The following is a 23,679-nucleotide window of genomic DNA, read 5'->3' on the forward strand; positions in this document are numbered from 1 at the left end:
GGGTATATGAAAACTGTATTTACAACTTTTCCAAAATCTAATATTATTCCAAAATAAAATGTTTTTTTTAAGATGGCGTCACCCAGGGGGCAACTGGGTGGCTCAGTCGGTTAAGGATCCAACTTTTGATTTATTTTGATTATGATCTCAGGGTCGTGAGATCCAGCCCTACCTGGGGCCACCACACTTAGTGAATTCTGTCCCTCTCCCTCTCCCACTGCCCCTCCCCCCCGAACAAGAAGAAAAACAACAACAACAACAACAAAAAGATGGTGTTATCTAGATCAGTTCTTCTCAACCAGCAGCACTTAGGCAATGTCTAGAGACATTTTTGGTTATCATAACCAGAGATGAGGGGGTGCCACAGGCATCGAGGGGGTAAAGACCGGGAATGCTGCTAAATAGCTTACAAAGCACAGGACTGGCTCCCGTGACAAAGAATTACCAGGTCCAAAATTCCAATAGTGTTGGGGTTGAGAAAGTCTGATCTAAATGTACCAAAACTAAAGTTCAATGATAAAGTCATGTCAATGAGTTCTGCATTACACTTAGAAGTTTATTTCCTAGAAGCCGGGGAAGAGAGAAGCAGGAATGCAAAGAATGTGGTTAAAGGGTACAAAATTCCAAATATAAGGTAAATGGGTGCTGGGGATGTCATGTGCAACACAAAGACTATGGTTAACACTGCTCTATGATACACAGGTAGGTTGTTGGGAGACTGGATCCTGTGAGTTCTTATCATGAGGAGAAATTTTTTTTTATTGTATTTTAATGAGATGATGGATGTTAACTAGAGCTCCTGTGGTAATCATTTCACAATAGATATAAATCAAATCATCATGATCTACACCTTGAACTTCTACAGTGATGTAGGTCAATTATTTCTCAAAGAAACAAGAAAAAATATTTTTTAAACTTTATTTACTAGTCATTCCCAAGAATGAAATTTTAGATTTTAAATGTTTTCTAGAAGTTACTATAATTTCTTTATATAAAAAAAATCACTGGTAGAATTAGCTAGACAGAAGACTTTGCCTTTAAGAACATATAGCTTTGTTATCGTCATATATCTTTATGACAAGACTGAATATTGATGGAGGGAGGGAGAAATGAGTGGTTAGTGTTTAATGAGCACAGAGTGTCAGTTTGGGAAAATGAGAAAGCTCTGGAAATGGACAGTGTGGTGGGCTGGATGATGGCTGTGCAATAATGAGAACACACTTAGTGCACTGAACCGTACATTTACAAATGGCTAAAATGGTACAAGTGATGTTATGTCTGTTTTACCACAATAAAAATAAAAAGACCAAATCAATAGCAGGTATTTTAAAACAACAGCCTTGGAGGCTGACGAACCTGGAGTTTTCTATTTGTGATAAGCTTATTTTAAGAGAAGTTCCTGTTCTTTTTCATCAGGGTCTTCCGAAAAACATGCAGGCCTTGAAAAATATCTTTAATTAAAACTTTAATAGAATTTGCTACTGAGAAAAAGAAAATTCATACTGAATTGTGCTACAAAATGACTGGAGCAGACATTTTAGAAAGACAAGTATATAATATCTCATTTGGAATAAAAGAGCAACCTTGTCAAGTGTACATCGCTCTCTTTAATTTTAGAATTCCTGGGACAGGTCTATCACTTCAAATATCCCGATAAATTCACATTTATGGTTCAGTGCAGTAGAAAGCAAAGTAGTTGTCTCTGCTATGGACTACTGACGGCTAACAAGCATGTGGGAACCAATATGGCGGGCACCTGGCTGGCCTTGATAGCCTCCGTGCTGTCATCCATGTCTATATTTAACACCACAGCCTATGTCCACTGTCAGCCACAGAGGACTTCGTGCAGTCTGACCTCTCTTTAGTTGTGACATCTAATTCACCTGACAGTATCACTCAGGAAATCTGGTACTTCATCCTTGTTATTAAAGGCAAATTTTAGCATTGAATTAAAAGTCATTCACCAGAAAAATAAGAAGACTGTATAAAATGGAATGTAAATGAGCTTTCCTTCCTTCCTATTTTTTAATTGTCTCAAACATATGTTTTCCATTTATTTTTAAAAATGTCAACAAAAAAAGAAACAGGAGGTGATTTTAAAAACAAATCCATCCTACCTTAAATACCTCTAAAAACAAATGGTTTGGCTTTCTAAACTTCTTCTTAGCATAGCTTCTTGAAAGGCCATCTTAATTTGCTTGGGGTTCAAAATACTAGGTTTTTGGGTTTCCACTATTAAGAACAACTTCACAGACCACAGCATTTTGCTTTCAATAACTTCTGCTTTGCAGTGTTAAATGTAAATGCTTTTAAATGTTCTTTTTCAATAATGCTAATAAACTCTCTGAAAGCCCAGGAATGAAACACAGAATTTTTTTATAAATTTTCAACTCTGTACTTAATAAAAGTACATTTCAAAAATCAGGAGAAAACCAGAAACTGTGTGTTAAAAATCCTTTATTTTCTTGGAACCAAAACAGATACAAAGCTAATCATTGATAAGGATTTAAATTAGTTTCAGAATCACAGGGCTCTCCTTGCCTTTCCTTGCATTTCACGAGTCTATCTGTGAATGTGAGCAAAAGTCCATTATCAGTCTATGAACCAACCTTCTTGTGGAAGGACAGGGGTGGAAGGAATGACTCACAGTTATGTCCATCCATGCTACAAAGGACTGTCACAAGGACCCTCACTCACCTGAGAGCAGGTGTCCTTGGACAGACCTATATGCTACTCACCTTTTTTCACACACTGAACACCCTTCATATCAGGACTCCACTTAAGGCTGGATCCACAAAGAAATGACGAAGGACCTTCTAAGGACATGCCACCTGAACAGGAAATGGTCACCTTCTCACCAACTCCATAGAACGGTTTGTGGGGATGACTCTGAATGCCATCCATCAAAGTAGGTAGAACACAGGCAATTTCTAAAGATAAAAGAAAACAGAATACAAGGGTCATTGCTTTCCTGTGCCATCTTTTTTTAAAATGATAACTTCGAATAGTGTTAATACACATGCTTTGTTTTTTTCACATTAGAGGACAAAGAGGAAGAGGTAAATAAGTTCACTGCTAGGATGCCTGAAAGACAAATCCCACAGTGGCTGGCATGTAATTGACCGAAGAAAGACTGAAGACCAAAACAGTTCCCATCCCTCACCTCTGCCCTCAATGCAACATGCCATCTTAAAATGAATCAGCCTTATAAACAGAGTCCTAAAAGTCAGGCTGCTGTCAAAACCACACTTTTCCCAGCAGCTGCTTATCTCTTTGGTCTGGTGAAGACCCACCAGAGCTTTCCGAAGAGCTCTATTCATCCGTATATCATTAACATATATCCAATTAGATACTTTTACTATCTGAAAGTTTTAAAGAACCACCTTTAACCTTTCAACCAAACAAGTATTAAATAGCCTTTGGTTTTCCATCTCTAGTCTTTCTCACTTGATTACATTCATTAGCTCAAATCTTCTACTTGAGAAAACAGCAAAGAGAAAAATGAGAAACATGCATAACTATGAGAAGCAAGTCAGAATTTATGATTAAAAAAAAAATCTTGGCAATCTCTATCATGGACTTTGGACAATATTTTACAAAATCCTGCTCTGATTCTGTACCACTTCCATCAGAAACTCCATTCACTCATTAATTCAAAAAGCATCTATTGAGTGCCTGTATTAGCCAGGTATGTTGTGTGCTGCTGGAGATGTAACAGATACAAGTCTACAACGTTTGGTAATGCCATTCTCCTTGAGTTACTTGTAGTTCAAAAAAGAAAAAAAAATCAGAAAAGCTAATGAACTAAGGAGGAACTGCAGCTCAGAGACTGAAAAGCTGGTAGTTTTTAACAGCTTTATATGGGGTTACGTGCTCAAGAGTAAGAGTCTAGTCCCATCACAAAGGAGGAACTGAGGGAGAAATCCCAGACTTTCTGTTGGGATCTCTTAATGGCTACATCCTAGGAATAAAGGTAAACAGGACATAAAACAGTCTCACTGCTTGCCAGAAACAAAATCAAATCTTTTCTAGAGGAAGAGAAGAACATCACCCCAAACCTCAAATGATTCCTTTATTTTTTTACACACAAAGTCTGACATTTAATCAAAACTAATCTAACATTCATGGTTTGTCTCCCTCCCAATCCCATCTTGTTTCATTTATTCTTCTCCTATCCCCCTACCCCCCCATGTTGCTTCTCCATGTCCTCATATCAGGGAGATCATATGATAGTTGTCTTTCTCCGATTGACTTATTTCACTAAGCATGATACGCTCTAGTTCCATCCACGTCGTCGCAAATGGCAAGATTTCATTTCTTTTGATGGCTGCATAGTATTCCATTGTGTATATATACCACATCTTCTTTATCCATTCATCTGTTGATGGACATCTAGGTTCTTTCCATAGTCTGGCTATTGTAGACATTGCTGCTATAAACATTCGGGTACACGTGCCCCTTCGGATCACTATGTTTGTATCTTTAGGGTAAATACCCAGTAGTGCAATTGCTGGGTCATAGGGTAGTTCTATTTTCAACATTTTGAGGAACCTCCATGCTGTTTTCCAGAGTGGTTGGACCAGCTTGCATTCCCACCAACAGTGGAGGAGGGTTCCCCTTTCTTAATCTCACAAAACAAACTGGGGGTTGCTGGGGGGAGGTGGGATTGGGAGAGGGGGAGCGGGCTATGGACATTGGGGAGGGGAGGCGAACCATAAGAGACTATGGACTCTGAAAAACAACCTGAGGGTTTTGAAGGATCAGGGGTGGGAGGTTGGGGGAACAGGTGGTGGGTAATGGGGAGGGCACGTTTTGCATGGAGCACTGGGTGTTGTGCAAAAAGAATGAATACTGTTACGCTGAAAAAATAAATAAAATGGAAAAAAAAACTAATCTAACATTCAAAAGGACAAGAATTAACCAAACTCCCCAAAAAAGACAATAGAAACAGACCCACAGCAGCTCCAGACAATGGGATTAACAACAGCGGACCTTGAAATAACTGTGATTAACATGTTGGGAAAAAATTAAATGGCAAGGCATGGTATTTCAACAGAGAATAAGAAAGTATAGAAAAGTGAACGAATGAAATATCTATAACTGGAAAATGAAATTAAGAACACAAAAGAGTTCTTAAAAGCAAATTATATACAATTTACAGAGAATTAATAAACTGGAAGGTAGCTCAATAGAAAGTATTTAAAATGAAACAAAGAGGGCAACTGGCTGGCTCAGTCCGTTAAGTGTCTGCCTTCAGCTCAGTTCACAATCCCAGGGTTCTGGGATCAAGACCCACATCAGACTTCCAGCTCAGCAGGGAGCCTGCTTCTCCTTCTCCCTCTGCCTTTCCCACTGCTTGTGCTCTCCCCCTCTCTCTAAAATACATACATACGTACATACATACAAGCTAAACAAAATCATTTAGAATGAAACAAAGAGAGAGGGAAATGATGCAAAACCAAAGAAAAGAACATATATAATATATGCAATCTAAAAAACACATCATTTATGTATCACGAGGAGAAATGACCAAGAGTGGGACAGAGACAATGAAGACACAATAGTGAAGAATTTCCTAAAATTGACAAAAGATTCAGATCCAGGAAGTGTTTTGAATATCAACCAGGGTTAAGACAAAGAGAATCACACCTAGGTGCATCACAGTGGGAGTGCTTCTGAAACACAAGCACTAGGGGGAAAAGGAAATTCTCAAAAGTAGCTGGACATAAGATTTTCAAACCAGAAATAGTAAGACTCATAGTGAACATCTCATTAGAAACAGTGAAGTCAAAACACAAGGATAAAATCTTTAAAAGCTTTAAGTATAATAACTGCTAACCTAAATTCCTTACCCAGTAAAAATATCCTTCTAAAACAAAGATAAATAATGACATTTTAAGATGAACAAAGACTGGGACCATTTCTTATCAGTAGATTCACAATAAAGGAAAAAAGCTCTTCAAGCACAAGCATCTTATTAAACATTTTGAAGAACTTTTGGCTTTAATACTCCGAGGTAAGAAATGTTTATATTCTATTACAGTAGTTTCTGGCCAAGGACTCCAGGAGTGAGAGACAGAGAGACAGACAGAGACAAAGACAAAGAAGAAAGGTCCAAAAAAGAATTAGAAGAAGAATTAGAAGAATTAGAAGAAGAAGAAGAAGAAGAAGAAGAAGAAGAAGAAGGAGGAGGAGGAGGAGGAGGAGGAGGACGAGGAGGAGGACGAGGAGGAGGACGAGGAGGAGGACGAGGACGAGGAGGAGGAGGACGAGGAGGAGGAGGAGGAGGAGGAGGAGAAAGGTCCTACAGATCAAAAAGATGAAAACCTACAAACAGAAAATAGGGCCCAAAGGTTGAACAGTCCCTTCATCAAAAAGGATAGGCAAATGGCCAATTAACATAAAAATAGGCATGACATCATAGTCACCAGAAAAAAGTACAGATTAAAAAATAAGATATTGCTACCCACTCACCAGTACAGCTTAAGTTTTTAAGAAATTGATGATGACAATTGTTGGTGAGGATACAGAGCCATCTTGGATTCTCAGATTTTGGTAGGGATGTAAGTTGGTACAACCATTTGGAAGACTGGTAACATCTACTAAGTGGATATATACCCTATGATTCAAAATTTCATTAACAGATACATACCCAAGAGAAAAAAAATGTGCATGTGTACACAAGGGGTTTTTTCACATCGCATAGATAACTGATAGAGGAAAAATACATCTCTACAGCTCTATCCATCCACGGAACCAACTTATGTTGCAGTACAAGTGAGATGGAAGGCCAACAGTAGTGTTAGCGTGGTTAGCAGAAGCACCACTCAGATGCCTGCATCTGAACAGAACAGGACGCAAATTCGAGGACGTACATTCAAGGAAGTACACTGATGATGGTACACCTCTAGAAATTGAACTATAGAGGATGTTCTGAAGGTCTGACCCAAATCTTAGCTCCTTAGCCTATTCTAATTTGCAACACGAACTTTAAAATTGCAGCAAAATGTGCCTCCCCTAAAGGAGCACTATCAACTAGAGACTGCTGAGGGCTTTTTCAAGACACAGCCAAAACTTGGACAGGATCCTAAGAGCCTCTCAGGAAAGGGAGGTCACCACACAGCGAACACTGTTTCATTTTAAATCATCCTCTTCTCCATGACTCTCTCATCTTAAGTTACACACTACAACCAAGGCCACTCACTTTGACAATGCATTTCTCCAACAAGCCACCGTAAATCGTCTCCACATCTGGCTACAGGGTCTCCGATAAGAGAGTATCCTTCATTGCAAGTATATACTATGTTTTTCCCAACAGGAAACTTCACACCTTCATCCTAAACAGAAAGAAGAGGGAGACAGAGAGAAAAAAGTATGTCTGTTGTTTATTAACAGAATGTTTCTTTAGAGATATATAAAAAAAAAAAGATTTTATTTATTTATTTGACAGACAGAGATCACAAGTAGGCAGAGAGTGGGGGGGAGGAAGCAGATTCCCTGTGGAGAAGAGAGCCCAATGCAGGACTCGATCCCAGGACCCTGAGACCACGACCTGAGCCAAAGGCAGAGGCCCAACCCACTGAGCCACGCAAGTGCCCCTTCGCCTATAAATCTTGTCTTCTTTTAATCATCAGGCAAACTAAGTTCAAATAACGAATTTAGAAAATTGTCTGTAAAAACATTCTTCCTTGTACGATCCTAGCCAACAACATTTGCACTACCATTGATTGAAATAAAGCCCATACGCCTCTGTACTATAATTTATTGATTGTCCCGCAAATACCAGGCACTGTCATAAGCATTTTACTAAAATTACTTTAGTGGACATTCCCCATGTCACCTTTCTCTCCTATGTTTCAGGAAAAGACGGTTTGTTATCAGATTTGGGAAAGGTACTTGTCAGTCAATTCTTTACCGGAAGATGTTATGGGCTGCTCATTGGCAATACTGCCGAACCAAAGCCAGGAGGAGCAGACACAAATGTTCAAATCCTATCAGCGTATTCATGAAAGTTCAAGTTTCTCACTGATGACTTTTAGAGGAAGCAGAACGCTGATCTTCTCCCATCCCTACCCTGTGAGGGAAGTGCTGCTGGGACTGGGTCACATTCAGGGACGTAGTGTCTGCCTGTGATCCCAGGAGGTGAGTTTTCACAGTGAAGCAAGGGAGATTTCGAAGTCTAAGACCTCAGGATGTAATCATGCTCTTCTGGGGATTCTCTTAGTTCCTTTCCTCCTCTTTCAAGTTCTCTGCCACCCCACAGGGAGGGTTGAGAGCTGGACCTGTTCTGCTCCAGGCATTAGAACAAAATCTCGTGGTGCCTTTTTCTTCTCACTGTCAGTCCTTGACCAGGCTGGCTCCATCATGGGAGTTGGTTGGAAACAGAGGGCCCAAGTTAACACTGGGGTTTGAAGAAAATGGGGAGGGACACTTGACTTGCTTTGGCGCTAATCTTTAGGTCTTCCTTTGCCTTGCAAAGGGGTCTGCGATATGGCGAAGTTGAACTCAACAGTGCCCAAACTTAACTCTGTATCAGAACTACTCATTGCAATTAAAGGGGGGGGGCACCTGGATGGCTCAGCTGGTTAAGAGTCTGACTTTGGCTCAGGTCATGATCTCCGGGTCCTGGGATGGAGTCCCGTTGTGTCAAGCACCCTGCTCAGCAGGGAGTCTGCTTCTCCCTGTCCCCGTGCCCCTCCCAACACCCTGCTCACATTCTCTCTCTCGCACTCTGTCTCTCAAATAAATACATAAAAACTTAAAAAAAAAAAGACCCTACACTAAACGTACAGAATGAGGAAAAAAGGAAGATAAGGGACAAGCAACAATCTCTATTAAGTTCCCTGGGTGATGTAGCCCTTCTGTGGGGTAGCGTTCTGAACCCTCGGCTACTTAGGATACAGGTGCACTAGAGTTTAGAACAACAGCTCATGATTTGCTGAACTACATAAATTTGCCTGGCCTTGTTCTCCAAGCCTATGTTTCCTTCAGGAATTCTATGGATTATGATGGTAAATATACTGGGACATATGAGTGCTAGAGATGCTGGGTTCATTCTCCTCCCTCTCTACACACACACACACACACACACACACACACACCCACCTCTTCCCTTTCCATTACCTACATTTGGGGAAACTTCAGCAAATTTGAGAGGTAAATCCTTCGTGGAGAAAGCAAGGCTGGGAGCACTGAGAGGGCCCTGATGGATAGTATCTCCTACGTGAGCCAGAAAAACACTTCACTGGGGCTTGGGGCCAAAGTTTCATCATAACAAGCAGTGAGAAGAACATGAATTAATATGGTCCCAAAGCCAAAAAATTCCCTGGAACAAGTGGCAGATGACTTCTGTTCCTTCCTGAACTAGAAAATTGCTCAAAATATAATGACCCATATCTCACCAACACTGGCAAAATGTCTTACTGGCTTCTGGAATAAACTCAATATTTCATCCCAAACCCCATATTTGTGAAAAGAAATTTTTAAAGACATTTTTCAGTGGAAAGAATAAAGTTCTCTTTGTTAAAGTTCTCTTTGTTGCTTATGGATTCCTATTTTAGTGTTCAGAATGGAAACGTTCAGCCGCCCTCTGGCATGATTACATTTCTAATTTCATTGGGCAGCAATATTGATTCACCTTACCACAGAAGATATACTGCCTTCTGCAGAATTCTAATCACCTTGGGCCAAAGAAGAAAAGTCACAAACTAAAACCCTCACCACTAAACCTAAAATGCACGTATAAACTATTTTTAGCATCATTTCATTATGAAAGAAGGAAATAGATTATGACATCAGTAGAGAGAGGGAACTTGAAGCAAAGTGTGTATATGTAAAGGAAAACAATATATCTTCTATAACCAACTTGAACATATCCATCTTTCAAGGCAGGAGGTGATGGACAGAATTCTTTTGGAGTCAAAGGCAAAGAAAAACAATGTGGTTCAAGCAACCTGAAAGGAAAAGGAAACAAAGCATAATTAACATGCCAGAGCTCCATAGTATAATAAATATTTTGCAGCACAGTGAATTTTTTATTTACATTTGAAGGGACTCCATTTGCGTAAATATGTTGATGTGATTACCATTCTCAGAATCAATATCTGATCATATCCTATCATAGAAAACTCAAACATAAGCTCAGCTTCCAAAAAAATAACTAGTAAGTCAGCAGTACGAAGATCAAAGAGAAAGAGAAGGAAATAAAAGTCACTGGACAACACACATACTTGACATCATTTCTAGAGGTCGCCTGTCTCAGACCTACTTTTTCTCCCGCTGTCTGGCTCTGAGATGCCACACAGAATTAATTTTGTAATAAAAATAAGGTAATAACAGTGATCCGGTGTGAATGGTAACACAAAAATAATAGCTAGTTTTGACTGAGCATTTACTATGTGCTAAGCACCTTGGCAGTCGCTCTACAAATGTGCATTATCTCAATTCATGTTCACGATAATGCTAGCAGGTATGTGAAGAAAACAAAGCCTCAGAAAGTTTGAATGACTTGTCCAAGGTTATAAAGTCATAAATATCAAGGCTGCATTCACATTGTTGTCAGTCAGGCTCCTAAAGTCATGCTCGTTCTACCTCCCACAAGCCATCTCCAGAGGAAGCTCATAATAATAATAATCACAGGGATATCCATCATTAAACAATGGTTTTCCATAGTGCCCCTGAAGCCAGCATGCCACAAGTAGTACCCCCACTCCAGAGATTTGAAATCTGAGGGAAAGCATGACAAGCAGCCTGTGAGTACTGCCTCCTTCTCACCTGTGAGTTCCTTACACTCTTGCCGTATTCTGAGAAAACTCAGAAAGGTGAAGTATTGATCATAATTTTCATCTTTGTACCAAACAGGAGGAGATCTCCCCTCTGAGCACCAAGAAGAGCAGGAATTCCTTCAATGCCTTCCTGAGGATGCTCCTTTCCCTCCAATGGAGACCTCCTCCAAAAGAGACCCTCATCTTCCCAGAGAATGGCCCCAAAGGCAACTTCTTCTCCTACCATAATTCCATACGCTCACCAGCCTCCTGGTCATGAGATATTTATTATTGTTGGTTTATGAAGCAACAGACACCTAGAAAGAAAGGCATCCCACCTCCCTATGCTTCTACCAGATACCCAACTATCTTACAACTTTCTTCAATTCACATGACCTTCAAATTATCTTACTAGAACGTTTTGCCAATCCCTGATCAAAAGAGGTTAGTAAAGATGGTATAAAACAGTTAGGTGTGGCCTGAAGAATTCTGACCCAGTGGGTATAATTCATCAACTAAGCATTTTGAGATTGCTTTTGCAAGGTCCTGGCAAATGAGAAGTTGGAGTCGGACAACTGGGCTAATCTGTCTACATGTTAGCCATCTCGAACATCTGACTTTATGCTTAATCATGAATGAATGAATGAATAGGATTGGTAGATCTGAAAAGTAATACAACTATTAATGAAAATGATTTCTATGTGCCAGGCGCTGTGCTAATCACTTTCTGTTCTGAGTATCATTGAATTCTGACAATATCCTACCATTGTTTTACCTTCTACGATTATACTTATTTTAGAGGTATAGCAAGTAACTTGCCCAAGGTCACCCAGCAAGTATATGGCAAATCTGCTTGATGCCAGAGCTGCTCAGATCTCGTTGGCTAGATGGCCTCCAAGCTACCCAGCCTTTTGTAACGTCTGTATAGGGAGAATTGAAACACACAAATGCTAGTTGGCCACACATGGCTTCCTCCATCAAGTGACACCACTACTAAGGGCAAGGTAGTCACTGATAAAAATTGGCATTTAACTTCTAAATCTTTTAATAGTGGCAGTCATGCATCCCAGGCTTACTGCAGAGAGCACCGTGTTCTTTGCAGTTGCCAGGAGATCTGGCAACCATTACCGTAAATGCTGCAGCTCCTCATCCTCGCAGGGGCCGCTTTCCAAGGATTCTCCAATACAGGATTTCCCGCCCTCACTGGGAGGTGGGTTATTGCATTCTCGGCTCCTTGTTTTCTTCCCCTGAACACAGGAGCTCCAAGAGGACCAACAACTCCAACCCCCATCCACCCCTCCTGTAAGGTAAGAGAGAGGTTGTTCAGAAAGGATCGGAGAGGAAGTTCCTGAGCTTCCTGCTCTGGCAGTTATTGGGGGAGGGGACAGTCTGGGCACTCACTGCCTTCACTTCCTTCAGGTCTTCTACAAGGACCAGAATGTCTCTGCACACCGACGAGGTTTGTCCAGGTAAGGTTGCATTAATGAACTTCTTGCAATAATATGTTAAATTTGTTTATTATTTTGCAACTGTTTCAGAGCACTTTTACGTATATTCTACCATTCATTTACTTCTCATCAGAATGAATCCAGATGGGCAGGGGGGCCTGTCACCATTCTCAGTTGATAGATGTGGAATCTAAGACAAGGTGGTCAAATGCCATGCTCAGTGCCATAATGGCTGCCAAGAGCCACATCCAGACAGCAGCATGGCCTTACAGCAGAGTCCAGGCTCCTCTCATTACAGTAGTTCCTACTGGGAACTTTTCTATTGCAAAAGCAGTGACAAGGCATGAGAGGAACATAGTCTGCTGGGTATTCCCAACTGCCGCCCTCAGAGCTGGCCCTGTTCAATGAGGAAGTGTCTAAGCAGGAGAAACACATTTGCCTCCTGTCAACGTCCTTCAGCCTGAAGGCACTTGCTCAGCCCAGCGTGGCCACCCTCCAACTCAGGGCCAACTGACCACTAACAGTGTTTTTATAATTTTCCCCCATCATATTCCTCAGGGAAGGCAAGAGAGAACTTGCACTATATTCTAAGAATCTGGCTTTCCTAGGTAGAAACTGATCTCAGAAACCACACGCCCGAAGTATTACTTCCTGGTGATAGATGGATGTGTTTACTGCTCCCTAGGTATTTCTACTGGATCACCCATTCCTCAGTATCACACACACCAAAACTAAACTAATTTGGTAGTATTTTCCCATGAGCTTTCTTCCATAATTATAAATTGAGTTAATAAAGTAGTCTGCTGAGCATATTAACCGGGGTAATTTATAGCTTAATATATTATGATTGCTACTCCAACCCTGACCATCAGGGGGAGCCAAACAACGGGAAATCCAAGCGCCAAAGTAATGAAATCAAAGAGGTGGAATTTCAATTGACCAGACAGGCCACTTGGGAACAGAACTGGAGGCAAGGATGCCTTCTTGATGCTTGTCTATAAGCAACCATAGTTTAGTTGTGTATTCATTCATTTGACAAACAAGTATTAAGTGCCTTCTATGGATTAAGCCCTGTTGGGCCCTGGGAATAAAAAAAGGAATCACAGGGGCGCCTGGGTGACTCAGTGGGTTAAGCCTCTGCCTTCGGCTCAGGTCATGATCTCAGGGCTTCCTCCTCTCTCTCTCTGCCTGCCTCTCTGCCTACTTGTAATCTCTATCTGTCAAATAAATAAATAAAATCTTGAAAAAAAAAAAAAAGGAATCACAGTTCTGACCTTAAGAAATGAGCTTCCTGGAAGAGAAAGACATATAAATAAATGCAAAATTGTCTCATACTTTGTCTACTCATAAAGTCAACCTCACATAGTTCTGTACTAAAATACTTAAAGTACCATTCAGTTGGGCGCATTCAGCGGATGTTCAAAAGTATGTGTGAATAATGCATTGATGGAACATAAAACAAAATAAAAAGAGATATTTCAAAGAGCTTGCCATCAGAAAAGTTAAGCTATGCATACACCAGCTCCACAGACCTATGTTATGACAAAACCTTAATGAGATGACTATGGAAGGAGAGAGGTGTTTTAGGCATTAGTCTATTCCAATGGAAAATGAAGAATGGAGGGCATGGTGGATCTATTAATTAAGACAGGAAAACAGAGGGGTGCCTGGGTGGCTCACTTGTTGAGGGTCCAACTCTTAAGTTCAGCTAAAGTCATGATCACATGGTCGTAAGATCGAGCCGGGCATGGGGCTCCATGCTCAGCAGGGAATCTCCTTAAGATGTTCTCTCTCTCCCTCTCCCACCCCTTCCCCCATTGTGTGCATGCTTTCTTGCTCTCTCTCTCTCAAATAAATAAATAAATCTTTAAAAAAGGGGGGGGGACAAAGACAACAGGGAGCCTTGACCCAGTAGCTAGAACCCAGAAGTGGAATAGGAATGGAGACATCAATTAAAATGCCCATGCACAAAGAAGCACAATGTCAAGAGCCAAATGGAAAGGGTGGTGCCCTTTTCACTGTGTCCAGTATAACCAGAAAAAATCCAGCACACTGACCTGCTTCATTCCCTACAAGGACTCCTTGCTCACAAGCCACACCAAATGTATATGGTTTGCAATGGCACTGACATTGGGTTCCCGCAACGGTGGCAATGCCACCATTTTGACAAGGTCGGCAATGGCAGGGGTCAAATTCATCCAGATATTCCTCAAGAGCTCGCTTCAGGTATAGTCTTTTCACGGAGGCACAGGGTACTTCCTTTACCAGCTCATACAAAGGTGTCAGCTAAACAGATAAAGACATCATGGTCAGTAATCAGGTTTTTAGGCAAGGATATTTTTCTTCTGGCATTCAGGCTCAATCTCCATTAAAATAAAATGAAAAGCCATTCATGTTAATTCCAATTATTTCTTCTTCAGATAAAAAGAAAGCACTTCACTTTCTTTGTAAGGCAGAAAGAAAAATAGGAGTGAATAGAGAAGGAGTATTTTTTATATCCTGCATAAAATTTTTCAAAATCAACAGGACATTCATTTTCTAGTTATTGAAAGATTATTTTGAAGGCAGTACATTTCCACCTTTGCAGAGGACAGAAGAAAAGGAAATACTATTAAATTACAGTGAAGAAGCAAGTGCAAACAAATATACAATTAAATACCCTGACTCTAAGGACTTAACATGTCTCTTAATGGAGACCATGACTATTCTTCCCTGAAGAAGTTTAAAACAGATAGACAGGGCAAACCCTACAGGTCCCCTTCCTCTTCGGGAGCATTACACTCTATCATTCAGTAAAATTTACTATCTCTCAATAAACCTTGCTTTGCTGCACCCCCAAAACTAAAATAAAAATAATAAAACAGACAGACATTGTTCTATGCTAAGTATGTCTAATGAAACATAACTTGGAGACCATATATATGCTGACTAAGCTTTGACAATCTGCTCTCCTAAGAACAAAAATGCTCTGATTTGTAGCATTTTCCAGTTTCTGCAGTGTAAGAACTCTTGCCATGGCCCGTCTCACGTTGCCATTGGGATGCCAATGACTGTGGAGTTGGAAAGACACATGTACCACTGGCTCTTGTGAAGGTCCGTCCAAGCTTTCTGCAGCACATCCCTGCAAGTGTGAGGATAATGTGAGAATAACTCAAAGACTCAGCCACATCTCCTTCCATCTCTGCCCAAGCTCTCTTACACTGCATTATGGCAGAATGGACTGCATGGCATTGCGTGGACATAACACCTATAGTAAATTAGCACAGCTACCTATGATAGTCACAGTCCATCGTGGAGAAGAGCAAAGTTGAGAATGGGAAGGAATGTCTGTTTCTACCTAATCAACAATTTCTAATTTTTCAAGATTTGTTCTGGGGTACCGGCATTGAAAATAGGTCATTGTGAATATTGACGGTTGCACTTTAGGGTAAGACCTCCTGGGAAAACCACCCTCCCCCCTTCACCCTTGTTCAGAGGCAAGTGGGTACATGTGGTCTTGGGAGGGTGCTCAAAGAGTTATTGTGATTTGGGGGTTTATAAAATGTATCCAAGTCAAGTTTCACCAGGGACGTTGCTTGACTCCCATGACAGAGAACAGATCAGAGAATCAGTTCTGCTACAGCATGTTTTGAAAGTGTGACTTTGTTCCATTGGAGACAGATGTATTGGCAAACACTCTAAGCCTATGGTATATTTTTGTGTATTCTTACATACAATTTCATCCACAAGAAAAACCAGGTGAATTCAGAAAAGTGGACACAAAAAGGGAACACAACCCAAGATAGGAATGTACAAAATACACATACACAAACACAGACATCTGACCTCCATGCAGGTCACTGCCTGTACTAAGCTCCATCCATCCACTTCTGAGCTACCTCCCGCTGTCTGTCATCTGGCCCCTCCCCTTCCAATGCTTCACAGTTAATTCAGGTCTCCAACCTTCCCATCACCCAACCAGCTTCAAGTCTTACTGTAGGAATTGTGTCACCATAACGTAGTAGAAGCATTCCTTAACAATTTAACACCTGTAAAACTCTTATTGTTTTTACAGATGTCTTCCTTTCTTTCCTTCTTTCCTTCTTTCTCCCTTCCTTCCTTCCTTTCATTCTTCCTTTCTTCTTTCTTTCTTCCTTCCTTTCTTTTCTTTCTTTCTTTTAATGAGTATCACAAATTAAGTTTTTGAGTTTTGTGTCCTTAACCCCATTTTCCCCATAAGCCAGGGGGTCTTCACTATGCAATTCCACCTAGCTCTCTAGTTTTTAAGAGCACATATGTTGCATTACCAAAGAACAGACTGCATCAATAAAACATCCTAAAATTGTGGCAGCTGAATTTGTTCTAACTCAATGGACATGTCTCCAAGAGCCTACATGCTGCGGCCAGAGGAAGAAAGGTAATCTGATGGGACAGTAGACAAGCCTAAATGCTTTCCTCATGCAAGAATCTATAATTCTTCTGAATTAGAGACCAAGGAAAATATAATCAAATTTAGGTCAAAAGCTTAATATGCAAATTTTGTTATAATTTCTCTTGGGATTTACAAGATATTTAACCTTTACAATTGAAATATGGACATACAAGATAATGAAGCTTCTGTTTCTTATTATTATGTATGCATTCATTTTACTACACAAAACATAACTGGGATACAGAAAATGCTAATTACAGTTGTCTCTGTTTAGCCACCTTGATTTAATCTCCTTTTCCCAGTGCGAAGAAACATGCCTGCTTTGTGCTGCTTTCAACAGAGCAGGACATACCTTTTGTTTTATGACTTGGGGAATACCAGTCACAGATTCCGCCCAGGAAGAATATCGATCTTTGTTTCCAGCAGGATCGTTCAGATCCAGTGAACTGAGGCCAGCCACAAAACCTAAATCTCCCCCCCTGACAAATGGGTCCCCTTTCAGCACATTGCTCTGAGTTCCTGTACAAGGAGAAATCCAAACAGATCAGTCGGGATGCACAAATGAAACAAAAAGGAGAATATAAAAATGAAAACTCTATCAAGCACTAAAATACAAACCATCCAACTTTATGACATTCTTGGAAAGAAAGAACTATGGAGACAGTAAAAAAAATCAGGGATTGTTAGCAGTGGTGGGTGGGAAGAATAAACGGGTGAAGCATGGAGGGTTTTTAGAGCAGTGAAATTTCTCTGTGTGATATGACTTTGTGGATTAGCGGCATTAAACATCCGTCCACACCCATAGAATATACAACACGAAGGCTGAATGCTAACATAAGCTATGGACTGCAGGGGATCACAAGAACAAATGTTCCACTGTGGTGGGGAATGCTAATGGTGGGGAAGCCTTAGTTTCCGACTGAAGTAAACGTAAACTCTCTGTTCTTTTTGCTCAGTTGTGCTGTAAACCTAAAACTACTCTAAAGAAAAAAATGTCTATTAAAAGAAAAAAGAAGGGGTGCCTGGCTGACTCAGTCGGTGGAGCATCCCACTCTTGGTTTCAGCTGAGATCACAATCTCAGCATTGTGGGATCAACCCCTGCATCAGGCTCTGTGTTCAATGCAGAGTCAGCTTGGGATTCTCTCTCTGCCCCTCCCCCTGCTTGCACACACAGAACACATGCTGGCTCGCTCTCTCTCTCTTTCAAATAAAAAAATAAAATCTTTTAAAAAATAAAATAAAAATGTTTTATGGAAGCATCGTGAAATTTACTTCCAAATGGTTCAAATAAGATTATAAATATTTTGAATATATAATATTTATATATTGTTAAGTAATCCACATTATAAATATTTTTGTACATTATATACTGCCAAATGTCATAATTATCACTACATAGAGGAGGTGGGTATATAGGTATTTATTACGATGTTCTTTATGTATGTTTGAAAGTTTTCATAATAAGATGAAGAGGACTTCATTGCATCTGGAATACCAACAACAAGCAAAAAAACCTATTCATTAACAGGCATACATTAACACATGAAAAGTATTCTAAGCAGTGAGTATTAATTGAATTTTTTCTGCATTTATGTGCCCTATAATTTCAGGATTATTTTTGTCTCCATTTGTCATTGACTTTTACACTGGTCATGACTGGATATTCCTACCTCGCAGACCAGATTTGGGTGATTTTCAGTTTACTTCTTTTAACTACATTTTGCAATTTCATAAAATTTTTCAAATTCAAAAACTACACATTTATCAGAAATTAAAGCCTGATGTTTTTAATAAATTACCGAGTACTTCCTCATCTTCACTGTTAACTCCATTTTTAATATGCCAACAGTTGTCCTTGGAAGGCAATATCCAGTCCCTGCAGGACCTGACTCGGAACCACCTGGAGTGACTACACATTTTTGGGCTCCAGCATCTATGAGAGGACAGCTGGGAGGAAAGCCCTGGAATCAGCCTTTTAACAAGCTTCTTCAGGTAATCTCGGTGTATACTAAAGTTGGAGAAATCACGGTCTTCACAGGCAGACATTTTTACAAATTACAGAGTATAAAAAATCAATTTTAATTTTATTTTTAAGCCTGTAGCCTTCCTCTCCACACCTCAGTGAGCTCCCTGTGCCAGCTGGCCCTCTTTCCCTAGAGAGTCAGCTTGGTGTGACAATGAGGAGTCCAGAATGTAAAGCCAAACGTCATGTCTTTGAATCTCATGTCTGCTGCTTACCAACTGCGCTCTTGGACAAACTTTCTGTGACTCGGTGTCCCTGTCTGTGTAATGGGAATATGAATAATACCTAATTCAGTTGGAAGAATATTTGGACTAATTTTTGTAAATCCCTTAAAATTGTGCTGGACACATAGTAAATGCTATGTGTTTGTTAAACACAAAATAAAATAAAATCAGTGAGCAGCTTCCAGTTGCCCAGCTGGTAATGGATGTCTACATCTTCCCAAACCTCCCCATTCTCATTTCTATTTCCAGATCACTATATTTCCATTTCTTTCAAAAACCTGTTTTCCTCCTTTGTCATGCCAGATCCATGAAGATAGATATTCTCTTGGGCATATCACTGCTTGTACCCCAATGCCTTGAACAAATCCCACCGTATACCACAGTCTCCATACACAGTTGATGAATGAAGGAGGTGAATGAGTGAATAAACCTGATTTCACTCCTCTGTCTCCCTCCTTTCTGCGGTCATCTATCAACATCCCAAGAATCCCCACTTCCTAGGTAAGAACCCTGACACCTGGGTCGATCTTCACCTTTGCCCCAATTTCTGCCATCACCCTGGGAGAATTTAAGTTCTAGTACCACTCAATCTATTGCTACCACACTAAGAATCCCTTCATTGTAAGTAAATTGTAATCGCCAAATTCAATGAAGAGTCTTCGGTCCTTTTCTTACTTAATTTCTTTCTAGAATTTCTCTCTGTTGACCTCTCCTTTTCCTTTATTTTTAATGTTACTTATCTTTTCAGGTTCCTTTTTTCCCCCCCTATTTTTCTTGATTTTTTCCTTTTTTTTTTTTTTTAAAGTAGGCTCTATGCCCAATGTGGGGCTCAAATTCAATGACCCTGAAATCAAGAGTCGCATGCTCTACAACTGAGCTGGCCAGGCACCTCTTTTCTTGTTCTTATCCTATCAGATTATCCTTTCTCCGTCCCTCTTCTTTCTCTACAACTTTCTTTGTAATCTTTCGTTTAATCACTCTCTGTATTATCCTATAATGGCACCCCTTGTCATCAGAATGAAATCCCAGTTCCTTACCATGGCATCTAGACACAATCTAAATCAGTTTATTTTTCCAGTTCCTATTTCAATCACTTAAAGAATAACACACCACTTTCTCCACTCCCTCTCCCAGCAGCAACAGCAGCAGCAGGCACCAAAAGTGCACTGGGCATCCATGTCAAAGTAAAACTGATTCTTCTCCTACTGGTGTCCTTTTTCTAGGTTTGATTGCCAACTGTCATTGTAGGGAGAAAGGTAGTATACACAGAGGACTTATTTACAGTGCACAGGAGATACCCAGTGAACTTTTCACTCTGCATGATGTCTCACTGCCATGACACGTGAAAGAAAGATCAGAGGCAAACATAACCAAATACACAAAAAACATAAAATAAAACACCTGTTAAAATCTCAAAGGCCCTTGGAGGCCAGGAATTAGCCATGAGAAAGAGGGATGGAGATTAAGCTCATAATGCAAATTGCCCCCTTTCTTATTTACCTGAATCTGATTTTAAGGCCTTTTGCAGGGCTTGGCATTCACGCGATGATGATGATACAAAGAAAAAGTTAAAACCTGAGGAAGTACATCTCTTCATATATTCTGAATGAAGACCTGAAGGAAAAGTTTTAAAGGTGTTTAATTTCTGCATTTATTAAAAACTCCTTTTGAGATGCAGCCAGGTGTGAGGAAGGGGATAAAAGGTTATGTTCTACAATGTGGCCAACTACTCAAGAGCTCCAGAAGGATCAAGGGTCAGAAAAAGGAATATTTGATTTTTGTTATTAAACAAAATAATAGATACATGCATATATCTAGGAACGAAGCATCATATGCTTGAAACTTATTTTCAAATGCCATTTTTGGTTCCTATTAACTTTGATCTGAGAGAGGAGAAGATTGGGATGATTTCTACATGAAACAATGGAAGGAACAGAAACGAACACCCCAAAGAGTGATATCTTTGCCCATCCACAGTCAGCTGCTCAGGCATGAAGTAAATCAATAAAAGCAGGCATTTATTAATGGTCCCCATCCACCTACTGGAAACCCCAAATGCTGTGTTCTGGTTCTACAGTAATTAATTCCCAAAATCCTAGATCTACTGCCTCAATCTCTCCATTTTAGTATCTTTAATATCTCTGGTTTCCAACATTTCCTTCCTCTGGCTCATAACCATACCATGCAAAAATTTCTACTCATTATCAAATGGAGTTTTGCCAAGTGTTTTTTACGAAGGATAGAAATTAATAAAGGTGGAAATATATTTCTCTCATACAATTTTGCTAACTCTACTATAATAACTTCAGTATCTCTTACAGAACAATTGAGGGGGCATATTTTATTATAACTCAGCAGATTTGATTATATTTCAATTAGAATTTTCAGAAAGAACAGAAACTGCTCAAGAGTAAAATTTTTACTCAAAATAGTACTTTGACCAACCTGGGAATTCTTTAAAAGTTCTTGCCATTTCTTTTAAGTATTAAGGGGAAAAGTGGGGGGGGGGGGGGCAGTGAAACTGAGTTTAGATTAAGCCACTTGCTGGATTAATTTTCCAAAGAAATATTGCCTTTGTTGTTGCTAAAACAAAATGAAACAAAAACAAACAAACAAAAACCTGTGCTTGTATATTCATTTCCAAGCAGGGAAGATAGAAATTTTCAAATTCTGGCTAAATCTTAATTGGTAAAAATTAAGCTTAATGGGAAAAAAAAATAAGCCAATGGAAACAGAAAAATATTGTAGTTCACCCACAAGGGAAGGTTACAAGACCTCTAAATTCATGTAGTAAGTCTCGCTCTCCTCCACAATTGTAAACAGGCTTGACTGAAGAGAAAGACCCTGAAGAGGTGATTTGGAATGGAGAAGGAATTGTAGGTATCAGCTTAACAAAGTTGGGAAGGGGCATGTTTGACTTGGAATATTCGTAAACCAGAGCCAAAAGGTATTTGCAAAGAAGGAATGGACACTGAGACACCACCCCCTCACCTTCCACATTGGGACACCTGGTGAGGACTCTCCACTAATTATAAAGTCAAAAAATCACAAACTCAGTGGTGTGCACTGATTCTAACAAAAATCAGGCAATTCTAACAACACCGTAGCATAAGGAGAAAGCTCAGCTGACCTTGGAGCCAGTAGACCGCCTTACATTCTATATGCCCTTGGAGGAGTATTACCATAGCCCTGAATCGCCATTTCTCGGTCTGTAAGACAGGAATTGTAGTGTCCACCTCACCAGGTAGTGGTGAGGAGCATGGCTAACCTATGTAACTTGCCTATCATAAGAAAGGCTCTGATTTAAAAAAAAAAAAAAAAAAAAAGCTCTGATAAGTTTAAGCTATTGTGACAAGAATTAGGTAGTAAGCAAACTTGTGATATCTGGAACAGATTATTTTTAAAGGAATGTGAGTTGTAATGAACAGAGGTAAACAAAATACTTCTTTAAAACATTTTGATTTCTGAAATATAATTCCTCATTAGCTTTTCCTTGAAGAATATTACTTAAACTGAGAAATGGAAAAGGTTAAGGAGTATTCCAAAAACCCACTCAGCATCCTCTGAGAATAGCCAATAATCATTAATGACTATCTCACATTTCAGGGTACTCCCCAAAAGAGTAGGCAGGCTTTTTCTTAGAGCCTAAAGATTTTGAGTAGAATATAATGGATTCTTGCCATTTTGGATTCCTTTGCAATTTAATCTCTATTTGTCATATTTTAAAGCTCTAAAAGTTTAAGTTAACTACATGTCGTTTCCCCCATTAAAATTCCTGCAATGTTTATATTTAATAATTTTTGAATACTTTACCACTTTCTTTGATTTTTTCTGAGTTCACATAAAACAGAACTTTATACTCTCCTCCTAGGGACCCGGACTGCAGATAATGTGTCCCATACTGGTCGATTAATCTTCGGTAGGCACTGTAGTCATACAGAGAGGGAAGGAAGGAGAGTTCCTTCCAGAATGGCTCAGCAAGTTGTAAAAATTCCGGATTGTTATTGATAAACTGAGCCACTTCCACAGAGTTCTGGACAACCAACAACTGATAACTCTAAGGGAAGAAGAGAGAGTAAAAAGAGTTTTAGGTTGGAGATAAAAAGGCAGTGGAATTAGTTAGCTATCCAATGTCTCCATCAGCTGCCACTTCCAACCCAAACTATATGAATTTCTATTTTTGATGCATAATGAGGTCTTTTCTGGGCCTGCTCCCTTGAAGCAATCTATGGAAATTTTGGAATACCAAATAGGAGTAATATCTGAATGATAACATGGTAATTTCTTGCACATATGACCTTTAAGATCTCAAAACCAAGTTGTTATGCCCTCCTCAATTAGAAAAAAGAATCAGCTTCATTAACTGCCAAACAATCTCACAAATAAGTATATAAAACAGTGTGTCCCTGGGGAGTACACAATGACTTATACGTAAGGTGACCATGTAATTTATATTCCATACTGGGGTCCCTCACTTCATAATGAGGGGGGTTTCTATTTTAATGTAATGAACATACAGTCCTCTATTAGTTGCTGATGTACAATATAGTGACCCAACAATTCCATACATCACCCAGTCCTCCTCACAACAAGTGCACTTTATCCCCATCACCTGTTTCACCCATCTCCCCACTCCCCTCCCCTCTGGTAATCATCAGTTTGTTCTCTATAATTAAGAGTCTCTATAATTAAAAAATATAATTTTTTATAATAAATAAAAAAGAATCAGTTTGTTCTCTACAAAAAAGATTCTATAATTAGGTCTCTTTTTTGTTGTTATTCATTCACTTTATTAAGTTCCCCATATGA

The 23,679-nt window shown here is 39.7% G+C and overlaps 1 protein-coding gene across 2 annotated transcripts in view; it reads right to left on the minus strand.

Moving 5' to 3' along the window:
* C7 (complement C7) overlaps nucleotides 1–23,679 on the minus strand; it is a 54,178-nt gene that overhangs the window by 7,962 nt on the left and 22,537 nt on the right. The window contains exons 8-15 of one of the 2 annotated variants that reach the window (XM_045999190.1): nucleotides 22,684–22,927; nucleotides 20,371–20,484; nucleotides 16,975–17,141; nucleotides 14,269–14,497; nucleotides 11,892–12,063; nucleotides 9,866–9,953; nucleotides 7,205–7,337; nucleotides 2,739–2,930 (exon numbers count right to left, since the gene is read on the minus strand). In XM_045999190.1, coding sequence (XP_045855146.1) covers nucleotides 2,739–2,930; nucleotides 7,205–7,337; nucleotides 9,866–9,953; nucleotides 11,892–12,063; nucleotides 14,269–14,497; nucleotides 16,975–17,141; nucleotides 20,371–20,484; nucleotides 22,684–22,927 — 1,339 coding nt within the window. The remainder of the gene's footprint in view (nucleotides 1–2,738; nucleotides 2,931–7,204; nucleotides 7,338–9,865; nucleotides 9,954–11,891; nucleotides 12,064–14,268; nucleotides 14,498–16,974; nucleotides 17,142–20,370; nucleotides 20,485–22,683; nucleotides 22,928–23,679) is intronic. The other variant, XM_045999192.1, reaches the window with a different exon arrangement.

This window comes from Meles meles, chromosome 3 (assembly GCF_922984935.1).
Source record: "Meles meles chromosome 3, mMelMel3.1 paternal haplotype, whole genome shotgun sequence".
NCBI classification, from domain to species: Eukaryota; Metazoa; Chordata; class Mammalia; order Carnivora; family Mustelidae; genus Meles; species Meles meles.